Source organism: Hemibagrus wyckioides, linkage group LG27, assembly GCF_019097595.1.
Source record: "Hemibagrus wyckioides isolate EC202008001 linkage group LG27, SWU_Hwy_1.0, whole genome shotgun sequence".
In the NCBI taxonomy this organism is placed as follows: domain Eukaryota; kingdom Metazoa; phylum Chordata; class Actinopteri; order Siluriformes; family Bagridae; genus Hemibagrus; species Hemibagrus wyckioides.
The window spans coordinates 9,902,802-9,922,903 of record NC_080736.1 but is presented as its reverse complement, the minus strand read 5'-3'; the positions used below and the strand labels follow the sequence as shown (position 1 = coordinate 9,922,903).

At 38.0% G+C, this 20,102-nt stretch overlaps 1 protein-coding gene across 1 annotated transcript in view; it reads right to left on the bottom strand.

Moving 5' to 3' along the window:
• The window catches only part of si:ch211-288d18.1 (USP6 N-terminal-like protein), a 28,576-nt gene extending 12,384 nt beyond the window's left edge, over positions 1-16,192 (bottom strand). The window contains exons 1-2 of the mRNA XM_058382160.1: positions 16,030-16,192; positions 3,257-3,330 (exon numbers count right to left, since the gene is read on the bottom strand). Of these exons, the coding sequence (XP_058238143.1) occupies positions 3,257-3,322 (66 nt within the window). The 5' untranslated portion in view covers positions 3,323-3,330; positions 16,030-16,192. The remainder of the gene's footprint in view (positions 1-3,256; positions 3,331-16,029) is intronic.
• Positions 16,193-20,102: the final 3,910 nt, after the last annotated feature.

Here is a 20,102-nt window from a genome sequence, read left to right as displayed (position 1 = left end):
AAGTAAAATACTGCAAATTCATACCATACCATACACCATACCATAGCAAAAAATATGTTATGTCAATTTAGCCTCTGAGCGAAACACCTGCTTAAGATAGAAGCTATTTGTCAGGTGATAACTGACCCTGTCGTGAGCTGCCTCGGGTGAGTTAGAGCAGGAAAAACACATGCATCAGACTGGCACAGTATCAGTATGGCCTTGTAGTGTTTATATGTTTTCCCATATTAACATTATGAGAGACAAATTCATTCGGCTTTATTTTTTTTCTCACTTTTTATTTTTATCTTATCACATTTTATCTTGGTCAGTCCCCAGCACCACCACCAGCAAACTCTCCCTATCACTGGACAGATATCACGGTCATATCGTTGCATCCTGTGACACATGAAGCCAGACAACCACGTCTTTTCATGGTGGTGTAACATGCTTACAGAAAAACACCATCCACTTCCTTCTGCATGCAGGAGCTATGAGATGCCCATGACTAGCTAATGTGGTGGTGATTGATTGGGGGAGAGAGGTTGTCATCACTCCCAGCATGAAAGCCTGAACAATTTTGCTGGCAGTGAGATTCATACTTGCGGTTGTTAATAGGGCAAACATTTTTTTCTGTTGTGTTCACTTAGCTTTATGTTTGGAGAAAATGACTGGTGACTGTAAGCAAGCAAATATGTGGCATTTGAATCAATGTCACAGCATCTTGCATTGTGGGATTGTGGGCCACTACTTCTGCTGAAACAATCCCTTATGAACATGGCACTGCATAGCAGGTAGGAATACTGTGATATTCTAAGATGTCTGGCAAACAAATATAACAATGTTGGTGGAAAGAGGAAGAAAAAGCAATTGAACAGCATCATTCACAAGGCATTTGTAAAAGGCATTAAGTACACAGTCATGTACCCCTGTCTTTTTAAATTGCTTTTTGGTTTGAAATAATGAGGCCATGAGTCATCTCACAGCAGTTTGGTTTGGTTTGATGCTTTAAACTCTTACTGAAGAATTTACTGGAAAGTCAATGGAGAAAATAAATGGGAATGTTTCTTCTGGAACAAACCAGTACACATGGTGAGAAACATCCTCATGTTTGGGCAGCAGCGGCATGACAAGCAGTTAAACATGAGAATCTGAATCAAGGCACAATAATGACTAGAATAAAAATGATCATTATTTTCCATAATGATATTCAGGATGACAGAACCACAGCATGCCCAAAGTTCACACAGTATCCTTCACCTCATCCAATATGTTCATTAACACTGAGCTTTAAAAGCTTTTCTGGTCAGTGTGGATCAATTTTAGGGGCTGATGGGGACAGAAATGGATGTCTGCCCTGCTGCTGAGGACAGGAACGGGAAGACCATTTGACAGAACTATAGCCCAAAGACCAGACAGTTCCCAATTTCCAATTACACAATAAAAGCAGTGATACTGCCAAAGCCACGATCATGTCACGGGCCAATCAATCCCGAAGAATGCCCTGTGCACATTGGTGGACTATTTCCTACTGCCTAGTCACCAGTCTAAATCCTTTACAAAGAGCTAACTAGTAAATATACAGATTGTGATACACACAGACTAATCCAACAAATCCAATAAGAAAACTTACCAAACTATATATTTACTACAGAATATTGAAAAACATTATCTAAAAACTGAGGATGAGGTAACGAGATATTAAACAGAAATAAACTGTTAAACTTTGCCAGCCACCAGTTTTACCACCCTGTCCTCATTAAGCACATATATTATCAGAGTTTCCTCTTTTAAAAAGTAAACCCTTGCTATCTTGCTTCAAGGTATCACTGATTTTTATATCCAACTGCTATACAAAATACTTAACGGTAAATTCAAAGCCCTTAGAATAAAATCAAACCTCTTACCCTCATCATTACCTACTATGCTAGGAGTTAATCAAGTTAATTTAACTCTTACAGACATTTACAGCCTGTCAGCACCAACATCCTTGCGAGATTTTTAAATGTAACTGGATCAATACTGCGAGAATTGATGACACCCACTCTGATTAATTGAACTAGTAAATTAGGTTCCCTGGGACTATGGGTAGGAATAGCAATACAGAAAAGAGACAGATGGATTAGACAGCGTTTATAAAGTAAATTAACTAAATGCAATGAAATCATGTTTTGGGGAGAAATGGCATATTTTATTACACAGAATATTTTCTCTTGCGTTTGACCAACCCCATTGACTATTCTCTATGTGGGATGACACTATTAAGTTTTCAAAAAATGTAATCCCATAATTTTGTTTAATGGGCCAATATAATATGGTGGAGATAATTGTGTAATTAAATTTGAAATACATATTGTGCTAATACTGTACACTATCATGAAATGGCAATGTAAAAAATTATATCTGACATATTGGGAGACCTTGGAGATGAATTCATTCATTCATCCTAGCCAGAGTGGCTGTGTTTTTGGAGCCTATCCCAGGAACACTGGGCTTGAGATATGTATACACGTTGGATGGGATGACAGTCTATTGACACACACATTCACACCTAGGGACAATTTAACATAGCCAAACCACCTGCTGGCATGTTTCTGGGAAGTGAATGAAACCTAGACGAAACCCACATGGACATGGGTGACCATTTGCTTTGCCAATACTGACCAAGCAGATGCAACCTGCACTGCACAGCACTAGAACAGTAAATGATTTCTTTAAAGGAATATGTCGTCTTCTAGGAGATTTCTGAAGCGTACTGTAACCTGGATGCTGTAACCAGAAACAATACCATGTATCCAGACACATTATTATATGAAACAGCTCCATATCAAAAATGAAAGCCCACTTGTAAGGCAAGCAGAAACAATTTCCAGCAGTGCACACTTTAGCACATTACTGATGAGGTTATAACGGGTTTGGATGGGCATTTTGTGAGCATTTTGAGAGCAGCAACACAAAGCTACAGCCACAGCATTAGGCTAAAGCATCTTTGTATACAGATTTCACTCTCACAAATCTCTTTGTACAAATAAAGCAACAGCAGGTCATTGATCAGATTTATAGAGTGCAAACACACACACACACACACACACACACGTCTTTACATGAACTTCAGCTGCTTTGACCACAGGTTCTCTCCATGAGCGACGTTTTTTATTAAAACGATCAAAAATCAATGAGCTCCTCCTCCTGCAAGTATACGTTAAATAAAAAATATTTGAAACAAAATATTACATATCTATTAATAACCTTAATTGATGTGAACACAGTTTCTTACCTTAGCATATTTAGAGATGATCTGTGCACGTTCCTCTGCTATCAGAACCTCTATATCCTTCTTCATGTCAATATCTGAATACACAGAACATAAAAATTACTTGTAGGTCAAATGTTCAAAAAGCTGGTGAGGACACACACGAAATTATATGTACTTCATCTTCCTGAGATGACAGGGAAAGTGTACACTGCAAGAGCTCTTATCCAAATAAAGTGAATTATCTAGAGTACGTAGTAAAGTGTAAACGCAAAGTGTTCAATCTCATAACAATTTATATGTGATGTATAAACGCAGCAGGAGCGGCTTCGTCTCCATGTGTTTAGCTTTGAAGCAGGTTCCTTGAGATGAAAGCAAGCTTTATTTGAATTGAGAGCCTGAATTTAGAGTTTAGAGTCCAAATTAAGAGTCTAGTTTAGTTTATGAGTTTTTGTATAAAATCTATCTATATTTTTTAGATTAAGCTTAAGAAAAGAATATTACTGTTAATTAGACAGTCCCTTTGTATTCCAGTTTCTCTTTACACAACAATAAACTATAAATCTTGCCCCAAATGAAGAAAACATTTCACAATTTTGACCCGTTCTGCATCATTATCATTACTTCATGTCATGCTATAATTTACATGCATCCATTTATCTTCATTCTGTTCAGGCACACAGTGAGTCTTTCCAGCAAACACTGGGGATAAGGTGGGATACAGCAAACACACATACACAAATACACAATTCACAATTTAGTGTAGCCAGTTCAAACGGACAGCATTTTGGAAACAGGAAGAAACCAGAGAACACAAGGGGAATATGTACGGTAGCTCCGCAGAGACAGAGCTCTCAGAAACCCGATTCGAACCGGGAACTCTGGAGCCATGAGATGGCAACACTCCCTGCTGCACCACCATTGCATTCCAATCAAATTATAGTATTGGAGCTCAGCTTCACTTGCCTTTACAGTCAAAGATGCCGAAGCACAGCACTTCTGCATGCGACTCAAACTCAGAACGAAAAATTCCTAACAAAAAGAAGCCTGTTTCTGTTAGTTTTAAATGTTAATTGTTACTGAATATTATGTATGATTGTAATAAGATTATTTACTGAACAATTAGCTAGAGTTAAACACCATCTAGCACATTAGGGAAGACTTATTTTTAAGGATTTTATAAGAGGAGTCTTAGCATTTCGTAGTTTATCAAATCCATATAAATATAAAAAAATAAAATATATATAAAATAATTATATATATATATATATATATATATATATATATATATATATATATATATATATATATATATATATGCATATATATATAAATAAAATAAATTCAGTCTCATTTGCATTTCTTTTTAAATGCATTTTTTTTTTTTAGAAAAGTAGCATATTTCAAAAGGTGCTATATCTGTAATGGCATTATCCACACCAATTTACTGGTAAAAGGTTTGTGGAGAACTTACACACGTATCCAAGGAGCCCTGAGAAGTTAATCCGAGGTGTGTTCTAGAGGACATTATATGACAAAAACGTTCATGATATTATGAGGTCTGTTTTGGAAATTTGAAGGCTGCCTCTTTTCAGTCTGAGAAATATTAGCCTCATGGGAACTTCAGGCCCTGGAGCTAACAAGAGCTCGTGCCAAGCTTCAGCTGTGAGTGTGCTGACTCTGTCCCCTTTCCTCTGGGCCACAGACATCTGCAGCACATACACAAACACAAACACAGAAATAGAATCCAGCGCCCACACTGGGCATGACGCACTCTTACACTAAGCAACCACGGAGAAACTGAGCCCTGTCTGCCTTCTGCACTGACAGACACAGCTATCTCTTCTCTGGAGTCTTCAGTTTACTCATCACACAACGTTTAAATGTTAACTGACAGCACGCAAGGAATAACACATGACGAGACATGCTGTTAAAGGTAAATAATCAGTGATGGCCTGCTGTGATGCAGTCCAATGCGAAATATAGTTCCTGTTTACAGAAAATGTTTTCATTTCTCTTAAACCACCATAAGCAATTACAACCAAAATGTATTATTGAATAAAAACATCGTACATAGTTGCATTCGAATGTTTTGGAACATCTGTAAAACATCTGTTGTCACTCATATTACAGCAGTTATAATCAATCAATCTCGTCACAGCCTCTCGTTTTTCCTCTCTCTTGAAGATAATAAGACAAAAACATCGCATCCAAGAAAGCAGAACACACAAAGTCTTCAGTGCTGAGGACTCTTCTGTTGAACATTACAAAGCATTGACACTGGGGACTCCTTTCATAAATAATAAAGAAGCATAAACAGCAAAAAATGGCATATAAACAAGTGATAGTCAAAATCATGTCTACTTTGTATATTACTTGTTATTATAAGACTAAACTAAAACAAATATAATATTATTAATCCTATTTCTAGCCTTTTATTCACTATTTTTTAAATTTTCTTACTCTGTTGGAAGAAATTCAGCTTTTCTATTAAATTCTGCCAGTAGAACAAAAAAATTTTAAGCTTAAAAATACTAAAATATATCTAGAAATTGACTTAATATTCTTGCATTTGGTTCAGTGTAAACATACAGTAAGAAATAAGAAATATTATAAGAAAATAAGATTGTCACCGTGTCAATAATGAGGATGTGAGTGAGTTTTAATATCAGAAAAAGGTCAGAATTATCTGTGGGAATTGAACAGCACTGTGAAATAAAGACAAGAAAAAATATCAGACAGTGGATACTTGAAATTTATATACAGTTTCGTTGCTGTATATAATCAGAAGAGATGTTCTATATTTATGAGTAGAGCACTGCTTACAGGAACAAAAATAAAATGTAGAACAACTGAAGATCTGTGTAAGAATGGGAGTAATTTTCTTTCTTTTAACAGGCAGACACCATGGCTTACAGGCAAATAGAGAGATCTTTTGGAGGTTCATATTATTTGTTTTTATCCTGTTTACAGTCTGGGGAACCTTCCTTTGAGCTATTATTTAATTAAGAGCTTGTTTTATGTAAGAACTTGCACGAATATTAAAATTTTTTTTTTTTTCTCGCTCAAAAATTGCCAACTGTGTATTCTGTAGCTTGTCTCCTGATGAGTTATATGGTCTGCTTTACTACACCTATAATATACTCTACACCTATAACATAACACTTGCACAGTTGACAGTTGTTTCTGTCAAGTGTGCTTACAAGCAGATCTTGCCATATGTCAGTTGTTACAGCACAGACCCTGCTGTCAGTGTGACCCTCTCAGGGGGCTGTAACCTCACACACAACTGCATGCTGCTGTCATTTTACCAAAGCAACTGTTTGAGAATTCCGCATAACTTTCATTTCTTTTCCCTTTCGCTAAGTGCTTTCTCTCCTTTTTGCTACTCCTAGAAACCTGTGAACAGATCAATATAGAAAGTATAAAAGAAAATCCTCAGAAACCGATACTGAAATTCAACTGAGAATATGTGGCGAGGCTTGATAACTGTTGTTTACTAATGGATTCTGACAAATCCTCAGCAGTTTTTGCTAAAATTATCAGGATTTAGATGTGCAAAGCTGACATACAGCAGAGGATTTAGAACTTCAGTTGCAGCCAATAGTTCTACCTTCAAGTGGTTCTACCAAGTACTGACAGAGAGGGGTGACTATTTAGGCACTTCTGTTAAAAAAAAGATAGTATTTTGCACCTTTATATATACAGGTAAATATCCCAATGAATCCACTTCAACTCCAGGTTGTAACGCTAGAAAATTTACATTTTCCATGCAGCCACACACTTAAACGGCACAATTACATATTGTTCATTCAACATAGAACAGATGGGGAGGATAAAAAGGCCAAGGGTTCACATGAAACAGTCTGGTGCCTTTTGTGAGTGCTGTAAATGACACCATGTGCAGAACCCTCTCCTTTGTATCCTTCCATCCTCGCTGGATCTGGTCCCACTGGCACAGCCAGTTACGTCCGTGTTTCAACAGGAGTGTGTGATGTGAGCGTGTTATGAATGAATCAGACGGACTCATTCATAGATTCTGTTCATTTAAAATCATTCATTTTCATTACAAGTTTTAGATTGATTAAATCATCACGGATCCTTAGACCACTTGGCGTGAGGTGGAAATACATCACTGATGGGATGTCAGTCTCATCTAAGCCACTATGCACTCACACACACGCATGCACACACACACACACAGTCACCGAGGAAACTGGAGAACCAGAAGGAAACCTTTGCAGAGAGACTTCAAACTGTAACCCAAGCTCAGGATCGAAACATGGAGTTTTCAGAAGACAATCTACCTGCTGTACCACCAAAACACTGCTATGGCAATACTTAAAAATATTTAAGACTAGATTTGTAGGATTAGGACTGGTGGAGGCATCGTCCTAGCATACGATTCAGGATTCCATTCTTTTATATTTCAGGATCTCATTCCTCATTCATTTTGTACCTAAATTTAAAGAAACTCAACTGATTACAGATCTTTTGAGCAGTCTCTTTAATTTATACTGTCCCTACATACGAGCTAAAGCTTCCAAGTCTGTGCTGAAGATAAAAAGCATTCAATCTGGCACTATTTCCGAAGAACATTCAGCATCTGGATCAAACTATTTTACGAGAAGCAGTGGATTATAACTATAAAGGATGTCATTCCAAACCTGGCAAAGAGGATTCCATGATACTGGAATACATTCAAAGAAAGCTTTAATCCCAACCATATCAAACTCTACATGAATGCCTGGGGATGGTATAATTTCTGAATCAGTCTGACAGAATGCTTAAATAAGGCTTGAGTGACAGCATGCTGCCTTGTTACATTTCTGTGGTTATTGGATTCACTAGGAAAAGGATTAACATTTAAAGGAAAATGACTGATTTACATTACTCTTTTTCTAAGAATTAGAAGTTCACTGATGTGAGGATAAGTTTAAAATAAGCTGTCCTAACTTGAGGTTTTAACCACTGAATGCTTCTTTAGGTTTTGAATAAATACAGGAGCTACTGTTAAAACTCTGAAAAAGCTTTTAGTCTCAGCAAGCCATGGTTTTTTGAAGCGAATAAGAATGAAAATTTTAGCCTTCTGCAACCACATATGCTGCTTACCTAATTGCAAAGGTTTATCCTTCGAACTACCTTGCAAATATTGGGAAAAACATTACATGATCCATCTGTATATCCATGTAGTTTATAACGGAGTAATTAGCTGGAGCAGTAGTTCCTGTTAGTGGAGGCAAGAGAATATTGAGCTGTTGACTTTAAAGGAAATAGCATTTATCCTATCATATCGCACCAAAATGACATCTACAGCTCATGCGTGTGCACATTCAGTTAGTCGGATAGTTATGAACACTGCCTTCTTGGCCAGTCCACTCACCAATCCTAAAAAAAAAACTTCTCGAAGCAGCCAGAGAAGTTGTGGTTGTATCACTGTAGTAATGTGTCTTGCATTCATAACCACAATGCTTCAGGTTCAGATCCCTCCTCAATATACACAAATTAAATATGACTGAATGTTGGAAATTTGCAGTTTCTGGTATGTCTGGTCTTCTAATGTATTCTGTACAAGGCATGTAGTTATAGGGTTTAAAAAGACCTAAATGTAATGCATTTGTGTCACAAATTCCCCCTCTCAGCATGCAAGGGTTTTTACCAGAGCATTGACGAATGCTGCTCCTGTGGCTGATTTGTTTTGCGTTTACTTCATGTGATTTTGTTTCTGTTCTAGTCTTGTTTCTGCACCCATTCCTGTTATTTGTTTCTTAATATAATGTGTTCAGCTGTTTTCTGTTAAGCCTTTGATTAATTATCTTTATATGCCACTTTGTTATTATCTCTTGTTGTGAAGTCTTATTACGCATCTACTCTGTTAAGAGCAAGACCCTTGCTTGGACCTCTGACAAGGATTCTTGGATTTCCCCAATTACAGCATGTTCAGTGGGCACCATCACTCATCATCATGACTTCTAAGGAATGTGTTATCTGAGACAAGAACAAACTGAAGAGTTTCTAAATCTAAGTGTCTATACTCTCATGTAGTAACATACAAGGTTTGTGCAATGATAGAAAGCAATAGTGTTTTACAGATTTTGGTGCAATCAATTAGGGCAGATTTGTCTTGGCAAACAAATCCTTAGAGAGCATCTGTGGCCCATGCTGTGTGCACAAACATTTAGCTTCCTCCCTACCCCCAGGAAAGGTCAGATCTGTGACTTGCATCACCAGCACTTTGCACTGGAAGCCATTAACAAGGCCAGTGCGGATGTTTTTAAGAACAGAGTGAGAACCGCTTGACGACACAGGCCCTTATACAAAGGGCAAGAGAAGTCTGCACTAAAGACTAGAGGACACTACGCTGTTGTCTTTGAACCTCAGACGCCCTGCAGTCGGCCATGCTGCTGAAAAAAACTGTGGTTACATGTGGAAACTATCTGCTTTTCAGAATACAGGTCCCTGGGTTCATCTGTCTTTGAGGCAGCAAAAGCAATGGGAAAGTGGAAAATGAAAGGCTGTGGTTTTGCATCTCTACTGCTGCTCCTATTGCATGCTTCACCATTTGCTTTAGACCAGAAAGAGTATGAGAAATAGAAACAGAGAAAACAAAAAAAGTGCAAAGTCAGGCTTTAAAATTGCTAAAAAGTATACATAATACATCAACATATCAGAATGTTTTGCTGCTATCATGCACCATACATTTCATATGAACACGTGTCTTAAACACTCCGAGGCAAACACTGCTGGGTAAATTCTATACTGCCTGTATACTACGTTATTAATCTCCTATATTATATTTAATATTGTGTAATTCCTACCTATACAGAGGGAATAAACATCTCTATATACTACTGGGTGGATATGCACTTTGTGGTACATATCTACATTCCCTCTATATACTATGGGGCAAACCTCTCTATGTGTTATGGGTTAAATACATGCATGTTAAAAACTATATCTTAATACACCCTATAAATTTCAAGTCGACACTGAGATCAAAACTCTGCAACAAAACCACCAACAAGATGACTGTGCTTCACAGTTACATTGCACATAACAATTATATTTGATCGTATGTCTTTGATTAAACAATGTCACGACATTCTCAGCTAGACAGTGAACACTGGTAGCATGAAAACAATACTGTTTAGAGGCACAAATACTATTAAGAGAAGACAATATAAGAAACTGATTGCATTCTGTTGCCCATCAATTGACAAGACAAAACATGGTCATACAGATTGGACAGAAAGAGCCATTTTTCCTAGCAGGAACTATAAGAAAGGGACTGCTGAAAGGGACTGGTCAGAAAGGTGGATCTGCTGTTGCCCTATCCTTGCGTTTTCTTTTTCCTATTTCCTAGTTATTTTCCAAGTTATAGTTTACTATAGCTATTCCATGTACAGAAAGTCAGGAATCTGACTAGAGAGTACAGATTTCTGCACTGTGTTTATAAGTAAGTTGTCCCCAAATTTTATTTATATTGTTGTTCCACTATACTCATCAGTGCCTGTGTGTTCTTGAAAGACTGCTTGGTTTCCTGGTTAGGGTAGCATGATTTTTTTTTTTACCAAGACCAAGTTTTGGAATGGCTGAGCTTTTCATTTCAGAGGCCTGCCTACCTTTTCAACTGGTTCATGTTTATGGGAAAATGGAGGGAAAATGTTGACCTGTGGGCATGTATCTTACAGCATCTACTATAAATAGAACTGCGCTTGGGGAGCTGAGGCCTAACGGCTAGTACTCTCTCTCTCTCTCTCACTCTCTTATACTCTTTCTCTCTCTTGCTAACTCCTTTGGCTCTACAACTAGTTAAATGACTTCCCAGCTAGATGTTAGTTTCCATCCTGGCCTGAAAATTGGTGATCTACATGCTACTGGAATCTATGAGCTACAAAGAAGAAATAGCAACATTTATTAAAATAGCAAAGCCTATAACCAACAGAGACCAATGTGATAATATATACATAAATGTAAAGTTATAACGATTTAAACCATAAAGGTCATAGGCTAGTCACCTGAAACAATCATATAACATATATTTTGAAACTAAATTAATTAAGAACTAATATCTAATAGGAAAAGGTCATCACATGAGTGAGGAAGTAATGCATGGACCTGCTATCAAGTCCAGAGAGTTTATGGGGTTAAATCTGACTATACTTTATATAAGTCTAATTACTTTTACATGCTGAAAACAAATTACTCAGGATTTCCTGCCTTTGTCCAGCAAACTAATGCTAGCAAATCTAATGTTTCTTCAAGATCAAAATTTAGAATCAGAATTCAGTTACACTTATGCCCCAAAATAGTTTATTCCCAGTCAGTCTTCTTACTCTGAAAGCATTATATTAAATATTAGATTATATGTATTATTTCATTCAGAAGGTGATGGAGACATAAAGTTGTAGATAAATGTCCCCAATGTTCCTAGCCTAAAGTACACCTTTTAACATAGGAGGGCATACTGTGCTCTTGGCAGCCTAATATGGTATGTTTTGCTCAAAATGAAGAAAAAAATCTACTAGGAAAATGTAGCCACCATGATTTATTAATTTAGTAAAATACACATTGTGTCTTGATTAAAAAAAATGATCAAAGTATCAGGCCTGAGAATCATGAGCATTGTTCGTTTTCATCATTTACTTTCTTTATTTTGCAAAAATGTTTCTTAAATCTTATACCATCTTTACAGGTCATGCTGATTTATTTTAGTCCATTTGACTAAGCAAAATCTATTTAAATACATACATTTTAAGTCAATAAATCATATTTTATTTAAGCAATCAAATTTGACATTTAACTGTAAAAGAACTAACAGAACAAATGGTAACTTTCTAATAAAGCTCTGTTGTGACTGATTTTATCAGTAAAGGTCATTATACACAAACGTTCCAGTGAAACAATGAGTATACTGCGTAATACAGGCATACCATAGTTAGGAAGTTAATAGGTTTCCCTTCTGCTTTAAAGGTTTTCAGACACTCCATATAACACAGGAACCTGGGAAACCTGCAACATCTGAAACAGCCTGTGTGAAGAATTCTTTTTTTGTGTGCTGTGTTGATCACATGAAAATAATGAGAAACTACACTTCATGGCTTGTAAAGTTTCTTAGCACTACATCAAAGTCTAGACTTCACCCAAGCAGTCTGGCTCATCTGTGCTGTGTTTGTGATGCGTTCAGAAACCTTTGTGCTCTTTTAGTTCTCAGCCTTCACAAACTTAGCCCAAATCAACTAGAATGAGTTTCTTTACAAATCAAGTAAAGAAGTAAATCAGAGCACTAACATTCAGGGCAATATTTCCTTTAGCTACAGTGCAGTCAACACAAAAATTCAGGTACTAGATACAGCCACCAGAAAGAGACATGGGAACTGAGCCAGTGAAAGGACTGGCACGACTGGCAATCCCTGCACTGCCATCTGGATGGGCCGTCTCTGCCTTGTACCATCACGCACATTCACATTCAGGCACTTCAGCTAACTAAAGAAGCCTTGTCCTAGCTGAGAGGCTCTGTCACACACAACATGCATGCACTATTACCACTGAGGACCATAAAAAGCTTTATAATATGTTTTGAGAATGCAACATACGTCTATTGTTTGTGTTGCTTGACATCAGAAATCAGGTTCTACTTCCTTACTTTTCTGACCACCATAGTGGATTCCTTCTAGATTTCTATATAGTTTTTTCTTAATACTAATAACAAACCATTAACAAGATGCCCAGATTTGCTTGGCACTTATCTTAGACATGCATTTACACAGTCTTGTGCTAATTGCAGGATAATGGTAATTGTAATATGGGATGTGCATCTCATCTGAAATGGGGAAAATGTCAGGATGCATGGGCCAAATGCAAGAGCTGGTAGCAGCAAGGCAACAATGCAGTGAACTTCAGTGAAAGCATACTGTACCAGACACACCAAGAGATATGCAGTACTCAGAAAGGTTAGGGAGGAAAATCAGCCGACTGTCATAAACTAGACAAGACTAATCAATATGGGCAGCAGTGTCTCAACAATTAAAGCTCTGGGCTACTGGTCAGAAGGTTGCAGATTCAACCCCCAGTAATGGCAATAGCTTTTCTTCAATAACTTCCTTCCTGTTTGTCATACAAAGATGTCCTTTAAGCTGTCATGTTCAGGAAGTCAAGGCACAATTTCTGAGTACCTATATTTTTTGCTATCCATCAGTCCTACTGAGATTCTTGTTCATGTGATTTCTCAAGAAAGAGTGTTTGAATGTTTGGAGGATTTCTATGGAATTGCAATTGTAACCAGCAGATGAATTGTTTATGAACTGATCCTAAAGTTCCCAGCAAAGCCAACTGTCCGAAGTATTTTCTTCTGTAATAGCTTCCTTCCTTTTTAAAGTATATTTGAAGGATATTTCAGGCAAAGAAATTAATAAGAAGGAATACATTTTCTGGTGGAGGATTGAGAGCTAGATAAATAATAGTAACAGCAGTGGTAGAATGATTAAATATGTAATAAACCTGATATAAAGCATCATAATAAAATTATAATAGTATCACGGTCCACTATTCATTACTGAGGGATCACCTGCCTCTTCGGTCAGATTTACAGAGCCTCATCAAAAAACAGGAAATAAATTAGCACGGAATTCTATAAGAAAGCTCTCACAGGGTAAATGCTGATGATATTGAAAATTTCAGGTGGTTTTAAAGGATATCTGAAACCTTTGAGTTTCAGAGCAGCAAAAGGGAGCAGCAGCAATGTTAAACCTCACTTTCCAACAGTATTTCACACATCTGTGCTGATCTCTCTGAGCAATCCACCATCTTAAAAGACAGACCAAACACTTGGCTGCGGGCGCCAGCAGTGTTTGTGCTAAACTGTTCCACTACACACTGACTACAGAGTAAACATCCAGTGTCAGTATGATTGCCAAAGGTAAATAAGATTCAGGAAAAGGAATCACAAGATGCTACTTTTCACGAAAGCTCGGAATCCAAAGGACTAGAGGAAAAATACAACTCAACAACAGAAAGCTTTATACCTTTAAAAATTAACAGCTGACAGTAAGAGAATCGCTGAGATCCATGTTACAATACAACAGGGGCCTTAATGACTCATGTGATACAGGGCTGTGGGTGGCTAATGAGCACATTTTCATGCTCTGAGATACCACCGAACAAAAACAATAACCGAGAGCAAATCTTTTCTAGTAAAAGGAAGTGAACTACTGTATACAATGACCATTTAAAACATTTTATCAAGGTGAAATGTAGCAGCAAAGAATCATCCGTCATACTACTCCACATTTTGTAATTATGGTACACATTATCATAAAACAGTTATTACAAAAGATCAAGGCTAATATTGGGGATATATGTCTCACTGGGTGACAGTGTGTGCTCAGCACCACTGAGCCTGTGATGCCTGCTTTCACCACACAAATTAAACTACTGTACACATGGTTTCAATAAGCTGGGACGCTGGCTCTAAGGTTCGAATGTAAACATGTGACCCTCAATAGCACATCTGTTGTCGGTGAGGAGGTTATAAGAGTAGCTAAAGCCTCTAACACAAAGATAACACACTGATGGAAACACAGCATCTGCCATCCTGAGTTATATGAGTAGGTGGTGATGACCAGGCCATTATCACACACTGCAAAATCATTTCTCTTATACTGTATTTTATAAAACATATTCAAGATAACATATTGCAAGCAAGTTATAAACATAAAAGCCCAGTTAATGGTAGCCAATTAAATCTTAGCTTAAGCTTATGGTCAATACCTAAGAATAACAATACGCATTCCTAAGTATTAAGACTACATGAAGAGCACACTGTAATCATGAACATAGAATGGCATGGTTAACTTGCTGTATATAAAATTTCTTTTAAAGAAAACTGTAAGCACACAAAAGGAGGCGAGAGACTGCGTACCACACCAAGGTAAGGATTACCAGGGGGATTGTAAAAGTAGAGGGGGAGGATAATCATAAAGGCCCATGACTAGACAGAAGGGCCAAAATTGACTTTCATTAATACACTGTCCAAAAAAATAGAAACCTGTCTAGCATGCCTGAGCATCTGATCAATTACCAGAGAATGAGTTTGGGCCATGAAAACACACTCTCACACTCAATGTTGTAAACAAAACACAACCTCCAGTGTACACTTAACATTTACAGTACACAATGCAAAAAGAATTCAGTGCAACATGATTGACATATCTGTGTTCATTTTAACACAGCAGGTTTCAGAAAGGAATACAACTGGGGAATATCCCAGCACTTTAACAATCTATTCAATTGTGGACAAGATAAATCGTAATTGTAGTGTGTTATGTATTTCACTTTTAATAACGTAGGCGTTATATCGCACATAATTGTTTATTTCTGTCCATTTCTTTCTTTTAATAAAAGGATGCAAAGGCTACAGCTGTTCTGTTATTAATTTTAGTAAGCGACTGAACATCAACACGGCAAATATAATGCGCATACATGACTTTATACACTTATTATGGTTACGGCAATAACGGCATACTGCCCTACTAAACAGTATGGGAAAACAGTACGCTACTTACGTAGGCACAGATCAAAACAATCCAATCAGAAAAGCTGGTTTGAATGAATAGTGCCAAAACATCGGTAATAAACAGGTAGAAGCGAATATTTTTTATAAGGTAAATAATAAAATGAATGATTTTTAGCGAATAACAATGATCAGGTTGGTAGACTGGGTTCGGATGACAGAGCGAGGAGAAACAAAGCTGTCCGCTGAAAGATGCTCATTAACACACGGGTTTAAGAAACGTTACCGTTTAAGGAGGATACACTCCTGTGCTTCGCGTGCAGCAGCTACAATCCGATCTTTTCATTCTTGAAACGCGGACATTGTGCCGAGCAGCTCTCCGGTAATACAGGAGCCCCGTGTATTCTCAGCGCGAGCGCAGCTCCACGGCACAGCGCGAGCGGCAACTGGCGGCGGCGCGAGGACGCTGCTCTGAGCGGGGGTAGACGCTACGGAGCATGCGCGAAACATCACCACATGGCGCCTCACAACACACGTCTTATAAACAAGTGTGCCTGAGCCAACTCCAGTCCAAGGGAGCAATGGAGTGCAGAAGAATTATTCTCTACTCCTTATTCTCTGATTCAGATGTTCAAGCCTCTTATTATATTATTTATTCTTTATTCCCTTTATTCAAATCATTTATTTTTTTTCATCAACCAATTTATCCAGAGGAATTCTAGGGAGTGTGCAGGAGGCGTTTTGTTGTTGTTTTTTTGTTTGCTTATTTTGGTTTGTTTGTTTTATAATCCAGTATTCTTTGCGAAAACACCTTTGATAAAGTGTTGGCTTTTTCAACTCAAAAAACTTTAAATGCTTCAAACCTAACAACAATTCCTAGCTTACCTGCTTAATTTACAAATTATGTTGGAATATATTACTTTATGGCATAAAGTATGGCCTACTGATATTGTGATTAGAGTATCTTATCAAATTTCTGCTTCCTCTTTTCCTCTTATTGTTGTTTTTTTTTTTCTGGCTTCCAGACAGGTAAGTTTTCTTCATTTTGATCAGTGCAAAAATAAACTAAATAAATTTGCACATGCTAGCAAGATGGGGCTATCTTTAGTGGGGTACCTGGTAAAACTTTGTGTACCCATCTGAGATTTGGGGAGGAGGTCTGCACTTTAAGATTTTGCATTTTCAGAGACTTCAATGCTGTCCATCAGTGGACCTGTTCAATACTCTGGGGGATCCCAGATGTTCCTTAGTCAACCATGAGATTTAATCTCTTCAGCAGATGTGTCTCTGTCCAGTGAGATGTACCTAATACAGCTCTAGTTTTTGGTTTGAGCACCCTAATTCAGAACCAAAGTTACACTCAGAAAAATGGTCTCTGTCTGGTTTTCATACAGACAAAAGCGACTGGCTAAAGAAAGCTTTATATGCAATAATGTTTTAGCCAATTAAGTGATAAGGAAAAGTATTAAGAAACTTCTGTAGAACTGCCATAGAAAATATAAGATAGATACACCGGCCAGGCATAACGATATTGTGTTGATCCCCCTTTTGCTGCCAAAACAGCCCTGACTCATCAAGGCATGGACTCCACTACATCTCTTAAGGTGTACTGTGGTATCTGGCATCAAGAGCAGCAGATCCTTTAAGTCCTGTAAGTTGTGAGGTGGGGCCTCCATGGATCAGACTTACAGGATTTGCCCAGCACATCCCACAGATGCTCGATTGGATTGAGATCTGGGAAATTTGGAGGCCAAGTCAACACCTCAAACTCGTTGTTGTGCTCATCAAAACATTCCTGAACCATTTTTGCTTTGTGGCGCATGGCGCATTATCCTGCTGAAAGAGGCCAAACCAATCAGGGAATACCATTTACATGAAAGGGTGTAAATGATCTTTAACAATGCTAAGGTAGGTGGTACATGTCAAAGTAACATCCACATGGATGACAGGACCCAAGGTTTCCCAGCAGAACATTACCTAAAGTATGACGCTGCCTCCGCCAGCTTGCCTTCTTCACATAGTGCATCCTGGTGCCATGCGTTCCCCAGGTAAGCGACGCACACACACCCGACCATCCACGTGATGTAAACGAAAGCATCAGGCCAGGCCACCTTCTTTCATTGCTCTGTGTCCAGTTCTGATGCTTACATGCTCATTGTTGGCACTTTCGGTGGTGCACAGGGGTCAGCATGGGCACCCTGACTGGTCTGCGCGATGCAGCCCCATACACAGCAAACTGCAATGCACTGTGTATTCTGACACCTTTCTATCAGAACCAGCATTAACTTCTTCAGCATTTTGAGCAACAGTAGCTCGTCTGTTGGCTCGGACCACTCGGGCTAGCCTTTGCTCCCCATGTGCATCACTGAGCCTTGGCTATCCATGACCCTGTCGCCGGTTCACCACTGTTCCTTCCTTGGACCACTGTTGATAGATACTGACCACTGCAGACCAGGAACACCTCACAAGAGCTGCAGTTTTGGAGATGCTCTGATCCAGTCATCTAGCCATCACAATCTGGCCCTTGTCAAACTCGCTTGCCCATTTTCGCTCAAATCCTTACTCTCGCCCATTTTTCCTGCTTCTAACACATCAACTCTGAGGACAAAATGTTCACTCGCTGCCTAATATATCCCACCCACTAACAGGTGCCATGATGAGGAGATAATCAGTATAATCTGTCATTGGTCATAATGTTATGCATGATCTGTCTATATCCCCAACACTATGGTTATGGTTATATGGTAAAATAACCAGGATAATAGTTTCATTTTCAGTGTTCAAAATAAACTTTACGAAATGTTCAAGAATGCAACCCTGCCCTCTTCTGATAGTAGCTACTGCAACATACATTCACAATACTTCTCACATTTTTTTTTCTTTACCTTAATGCTTGTTTCCTTTTTTCCCCTCCTGAACAAAGGGTACATTCGCTCAAATTGAACCAGTTTCCATTTAATTCCATTTCACTAATAACAATTTATGGTACTTTAATTTGGTCCATTTTGTTCTGCAACTTCAGTTACAGTTCAGTTCCTTTATAAGGTCAAGAGATTTCCTGCAGTCTACACATGTTGCCTAAGGACAGGAATCAGACTGCTCTAAATGAAGTAAATCCTTTCACAAGCACTAGCGGTTAATAGGGTGAAGTTGCATGTTGAGCTCAAATACATTTCCATGATTTTTTTTTTGTCTGGACTAAGTGATTACAAAATGATACAATAATATCTGAGACTGCCAGTAAACAGTACACTGTAATTGTTCCCATTAGCTTCACACGTCAAATATGGCCTCACAAAATATTTATGAGTGTTGCCTCATCCTGTCCATAGTATTGCACTGTTAAAACCCTTTGAATTATTAAACATCAATACAGGAAAGTCTTTAAATTAACACATTAAAATGCTGGATTTTCAATACGTCATTCTTAAGCAATGTATTTATTTGTCTATTTACATGATGTTTACATTAGTTTACCACAAGGGGGAAGCAAATTCAAAGAAAACATTACCATCCGTTGAAAACTCAAAGAGGCATCAAGTACTTAACCCTTCACTATCTGAAAGTGGGTAATAGTGAAGCTTTGGGTAAAACTATTCATTGGGTGTTTTCCCCCTGTGTTTTTCTCCTGTTTATGTTGACTCTGCCTCATGAAATCAGGATGAGACATACCCTCAGTCTCCGAAAGGGCACACTTGTTAATTTCTCAGTCACTACAATATGTATCATACTAACAGAACTAGTGTCAAAGTTCAGCACTATGTAATTGCAGATAAAAGAAGCTCTGCATCATGATTGCTTCACATTTTGTATTATGATAGTTGCTTTGGGACTTCTTTCAAATCCACCCATTGAAACACCGTGGCTTTTAAGTTTTCTTTGCTCGCTGCAGGTGCACGGTGGGTTATGTAAGTCTATTTTTCTGAGGGGATTTGCTGTCTCTGGTTAGAAGCAGAGGCTACGCCTTTCCCTTTGTTCCTTTGCCTGGTTCGGCATAACTTATTGCCTTGCATTATCCAACATATTTTAAAAAATCTACTCTTCGAAAAAAAGAAAAATAACTCTTCACCTGACTTGACCTGTCCAAACATGTTCATCATGGAATCATATGAATGGCATAAGAAGCAATACAGCTTGACAGACGCATCAACAGACATGAACCGGACATTGCATTTGATGAGGAAACATTTCTAGATCATGGGATTATATAGAAAACACAGGACAAAAGGTTATTACTATAGGTAAATATAATAAGGCATAGTAGCTTATCACTTACAGCTACATACAGTATAATGAGCCTTACAACCATTAGAATCAGGATTGTTCAATTCCTCAGCCATCCTCTTTATAGTTACTCAA